General features: G+C 38.0%; 1 protein-coding gene across 2 annotated transcripts; it reads left to right on the top strand.

The window, feature by feature from the left end:
* Positions 1 to 1,831: 1,831 nt before the first annotated feature.
* On the top strand, positions 1,832 to 2,987 carry LOC120768970 (dynein regulatory complex protein 8). 2 transcript variants are annotated; one of them, XM_040095766.1, is made up of 4 exons: positions 1,832 to 1,927; positions 1,993 to 2,230; positions 2,287 to 2,497; positions 2,835 to 2,987. In XM_040095766.1, the coding sequence occupies exons 1-4, from the start codon at positions 1,915 to 1,917 to the stop codon at positions 2,844 to 2,846; spliced, it is 474 nt and encodes a 157-aa protein (XP_039951700.1). In that variant the 5' UTR covers positions 1,832 to 1,914; the 3' UTR covers positions 2,847 to 2,987. The 2 variants fall into 2 exon arrangements, with proteins under 2 accessions (XP_039951700.1, XP_039951699.1); XM_040095765.1 differs by lacking the exon at positions 2,835 to 2,987 and adding an exon at positions 2,600 to 2,710.
* Positions 2,988 to 5,062: the final 2,075 nt, after the last annotated feature.

Below are 5,062 nucleotides of genomic sequence, written 5' to 3'. Positions count from 1 at the left end.
CCATTTCATCACGGAAAGACATATGATCCAACAACGAGTCGAAATTATTAAAATTTACTACCGATATTCGGAGTACGTGACCTTAACTTTAAGAGCGCTACATCCAATTTACAGTTGAGCGTCTAGTGGAAAAATTTGAATCCATAGGCATAGTACAAAATGTTTTCATGTCAGTGAGACAAAGGAATGCCAGTAGTGTCGAGAATGTTGCTGCTGCCGCTATCACACCAATTGAGGAAGACCCAAATCAGTCTCTCACACGTCCTTCTCAAGCGTTGGGCATCTCTGTCACGTCGTTGTGGTGAATTTTGAGAAACCATCTTGACTTACATCCTCACAAGATCAAATTGACGCAAGAAATAAAGCCGCTTGAACACCACAATCGTCGTATGTTTGTGAAATGGGCTGAGCAACAAATTGGAAATGATCCGGATTTTCATCGGAAAATCATCTTCAGCTATGAGACTCACTTCTGGCTGGATGGCTTCGTCAATAAGCAAAATATGCTTTATTGGTCAGGCAGCAACCCACACGTACTCCAAGAGTCACCATTGCATACCGAAAAAATTACGGCTTGGGACGGTTTATGGCCCCAATTGGCCGCCTCGGTCGTGCGACTTGACACGCCGTTAGACTATTTCCTGTGGGCTACGTCAAGTCTATGGTCTATGCCAACAAGCCAGCCACGATTGATGAACTTCGTAAGAATATCGAAGGTGAAATTGCAACGGTATCGGTCGACTCTGGTCAACCTATCGTTGAAAAAGTCGATTATGGAAAAGATTGACTAGGATCGACACATAAGCAGCCATGACAACGCTGAGGAACTTAACATTCATCATCAAACGGTTTTGAACCATTTAAAAAAGGCTGGCTATAAAAACTAGTTCGATGTTTGGGTACCACATGAATTGTCTGTAAAAATTTAATGGACCGAATTAACATTTGCGATTTATTGCTGAAACGAAATGAAATCGAAGCACTTCTGAAGCGGATGGTAAAGGAGACGAAAAGTGGATCAAATACGACAATAATGTCCGAAAATGATCATGATCCAAGCGTGGTGAAGCTCCACAAATGGTGGCAAAGCCAGGAAGGTTATGCTGAGTGTTTGGAGGGATTGGAAAGGAATCATCCACTATGAGCTGCTTCAGCCTGGTCGAACGATTGATTCTACATTTTACTGTCAACAACTGATGAGATTGGAAAAAAAACGGCCAGAACTTATCAGCAGAAAGGGTTTCATCTTCCATCAGGACAACGCTAGACCACACACATCTTTGATGACTTGGTAAAAATTGGGAGAGCTTGGCTGGGAAGTTTTGATGCATTCACGATATAGCCCTGACCTTGCTCCATCGGACTACCATTTGCTTCGGTCAATGCAGAACTCACTTATCTTCTAGAGAAGCCTGTGAAAATTACTTGTCGCAATTTTTCGCCGAGGAACCAGAAAAGTTTTACACTGATGGAATAATATCTCTAGCGTAAAAATTGCAAAACGTGGTCGACCAAAGTGGTACTTATTTGGTTCATGTTAAAATATACAATGCATTACTTTTTACTAGACTTATTAAATAATATACTAGATATGTATATTTTTAATGTTTTGTATTTAATTTAAAATTTTCAGGAAAGAAAACATGTTTATAAGGCACACACCCTGTAGTCAGTTGATTGATCGATATGTTCTTTGTTGCCAAGAAAGAGACAGTTGCCAAGGGGAACTAAAAAACAAAATCTAGAAAGAATTTATATTCACAAAATAAAATTTCTAAAACTGGAAAGCAGTGAAACAAGAAAAAATAATAAAAAAAAATAAATAACTAAAAAAAATAAGAGTTATTTGCGATTTATATTTATAAATTAATGGTGTTGAAAAATATAAATAATATACGACAAACTGCCTAAACCATGGAGGCTGCTAGTGAGTACATACGCAGTACATAAGAAAATGTCAAATCCCCAAGCTAACCAAACTTCACCACACAGTACCCATTACCAATGAGCTGGAGCAACGCATCTCCGACGCCTTCTGCATCTTCGATCATCACGGCGATAAGCGCATCGACATACGCGAAGTGGGCACCGTCTTGCGCTTTCTGGGCTGCGTGCCCACTGAGCAAGAGATAAATGAAGTAATCGCAGCTACCGAAATGGAGGAATCCGCCGGAGATGTGCATCTCTCCAAATTTATGCCGCATGTGGCGCAATTGTTAGCGGAGCGAAAGTGAGTGGGACAACGGAAAAAAGTAAAAAAAAATACAATAAACTTTTTACATGCAGAATGGAACCAGCTTCGCCGGAGAAAATTCTCGCCGCCTTTCAAATCTTGGATCCAGAGCAGAAGACCTACATAACCAAGGAGTATATGAGCAAAATGATGATGGAGGAAGGTGAACCCTTCACACAGGAGGAGCTCGATGAAATGCTTGCTGTGGCCATCGATCCCATCACTGGCAATATACCGTATGAGTTTTATATCAATCAGCTGATGGTGAGTAATATTTGCATTTGCACTAAATTCGCACTGAATTTTGCACGCGATTTGTACTCAATGCACTATTTATTTGTATTTGCACTCCTCGCAAAACTCAAGCACGAACCAGCGAACTCGATTTATGAGCTTGCTACAAAATATTGGACTTTAAAACCGAAAGAGATGAAGCGCGGCTCCAAATGGGCCGGCAGTCGAATTAGTGTTAGATAAAGTTTTTTCGTTTGAAATTTATTTAAAAGTATAAATATTTTACTTAGCAAAAATTCTGTAAATATTATAAATATTGTAAAATTATTTAGTAATTATTTAAAAAATAAATATTGTATATTTTCAGGTATATCTATGAATAAAAAAATATTGCAAAATATTGAAGAAAATATTAATAAGAAAAGGAGAAAATGTATCGATTACTGGAAGTCACATATTGTACTTCATACATACACAACACACAAAATAAAAAATAGTTACCAAAAACCATAACCAATAAGTATACTTTCTTGTTGATTTTATTTTTTTTATAACCGTGGTAAGCATCCAAGACTTTTACATTGAGACAAAAAAGGCACACTGTATTTTTCTCAAATTTTGTATTTCGAACCAAATTTCGTATGGATAATCGTTGTGAATGTTGGAAAAGGCTTACTATGATTAAGTTTTATCAGAAACACAAGTCTACGAAAGGTACAAAGCCTTCAAAGACGGTCGAGAAATCGTTGAAGACATGCCTCGTTCTGGACGATCTTCGGCCTCTGCAACTGATGAAAATATTAAAAACGTTAAGGCCATTGTGCTTGAAAATCATCGGGTAAGGGTTAGAGAGATGATACGATAGTTCGACATCTCAAGCAAGCCCCTTCGAATGATTTTGGTGGATATTTTGAGTATCAAACGCGTTCTTGTTCGACTCGTCCCGATAAAGCTGATTTTTTTTCAAACAGAGTTCCATTGTGAGCAAATTTAAAGCCAAAAACGCAATTAATATCATCGATCAACCACCGTATATACTAGATTTGACTCCGTGTGAATTTTTCTTGTTACCCAAACTGAAATTGCTGGATACCCAATATTTTGGACGTATTTAGTGAAAATATTGAAAGTGTGTCTGAAAAGCTGGAAAACAAATACCTTGGAAAAATTTGGAAAATATTTATAGGTAAAGACATCCAAATTGGATCTGAAAACCTACAAGACCTTCGGCGGTTCTAGTAAAGATATAAAAATTGTCACCCAACGCACCCACTGTCATGCTTTATAACTTATGGAAACATACAAGTAATATATGTATATTTCTCCGTATAAAACTAATTCAAAGAAGTTTCTGTATCGTTTCGTGACCATCGACGATGCATGGAACCACTGGTTTACGCCATGGACCAAGGAACAGACGAAACAGTGGACTTCACCCGCCAAGCCTATTCCAAAGAAGGCGAATACTTTCGGAAGTGTGATGACAACCGCTTTTTGAGGTTCCCACAGTGTGATCTACTTCAATTACCTAAAGAAGAGCGAAACAGTCAAAGAGTTTTAACATGCTGAATTATTTGGCCAATTCAAAGTCGTATACATAAAAGTATTTAGTGAAGAAAAATGAGAATTTTCACAAAATCAAAGCACCGGCTCACATCTCTACCATCGCCACCAATAAATTAGCTGAATTTACGAGCCGCTGTCTCACCTATATAGATCTGGCTCTTTGCGATTTCTTATTGTTACAAAACTTGGGAAAGACAGTTGTGTCCTGGAGAGAGAAAATCGCAATGAAATAAAACAACGGGTCCAATATGGCTGAAGTTTTGATAGCAGTTGTCTACGAAAACTACAAGAAAGTGTATAACCCTTGTGATAGTGGTGCCAACGGTTATTGAAGCTAAATACTAATTGAATGTCCTAATGTAGGGACTAGATACAGGGGATGAAAAGTTGTCAAGTATCCGTGTGTACGGCTTTTGTGGAATTAATCTTCTTTTGCAACAAATTTACGTTTCCAAAAGTTTTAAATTAAATTTCTTGCGAAGATCGCACCACGTTAAGTTATATGGCTTATGCCTCAACATGCCGGGGAACCACATGTAGACTGTTATATACAGTCCTTTGAAAAGCCGAATGAAAAACGCTGGTAGTTAGATATCAGCGATGGAAAAATCGCCTTGAACTTATCAAAAATCTACTGAGGTGCTCTATTTATATTACCTTTATTTTACCTGGATGTCTGCTGGTATGCTATACGAGGTATTTTTGTCTTGATCTGGCTAAAGTGAGACATTCGAGGGGGCAGTGTCGGGGTGATTCTATATTTTCTTCTTTCAGACAGTTGTAAAATTGTTCCTGTAAAATTGAACATTCCGATCGCTCAGTGTGAAGTTAGAGCTCCAACAACTATTGCAAGGTGAACTTTGCTGAAAATGTAAAGTTCACTAGACTTCTTACGATTTACACTGGACCAGAAGAATCTTGTAATTGCTTTGTTTCTAGTAATTGACCGACGTTTGCTCAGCTGGGGCCTATTCTGTAACTCTAAAGAAAATGTATTCTATTCGAAATTCGGATCTACTTTATCATTAT

This window comes from Bactrocera tryoni, chromosome 2, assembly GCF_016617805.1.
Source record: "Bactrocera tryoni isolate S06 chromosome 2, CSIRO_BtryS06_freeze2, whole genome shotgun sequence".
NCBI classification, from domain to species: domain Eukaryota; kingdom Metazoa; phylum Arthropoda; class Insecta; order Diptera; family Tephritidae; genus Bactrocera; species Bactrocera tryoni.
Note: the sequence above shows the minus strand (reverse complement) of the source record. Positions and strands in the feature narration are given on the sequence as shown.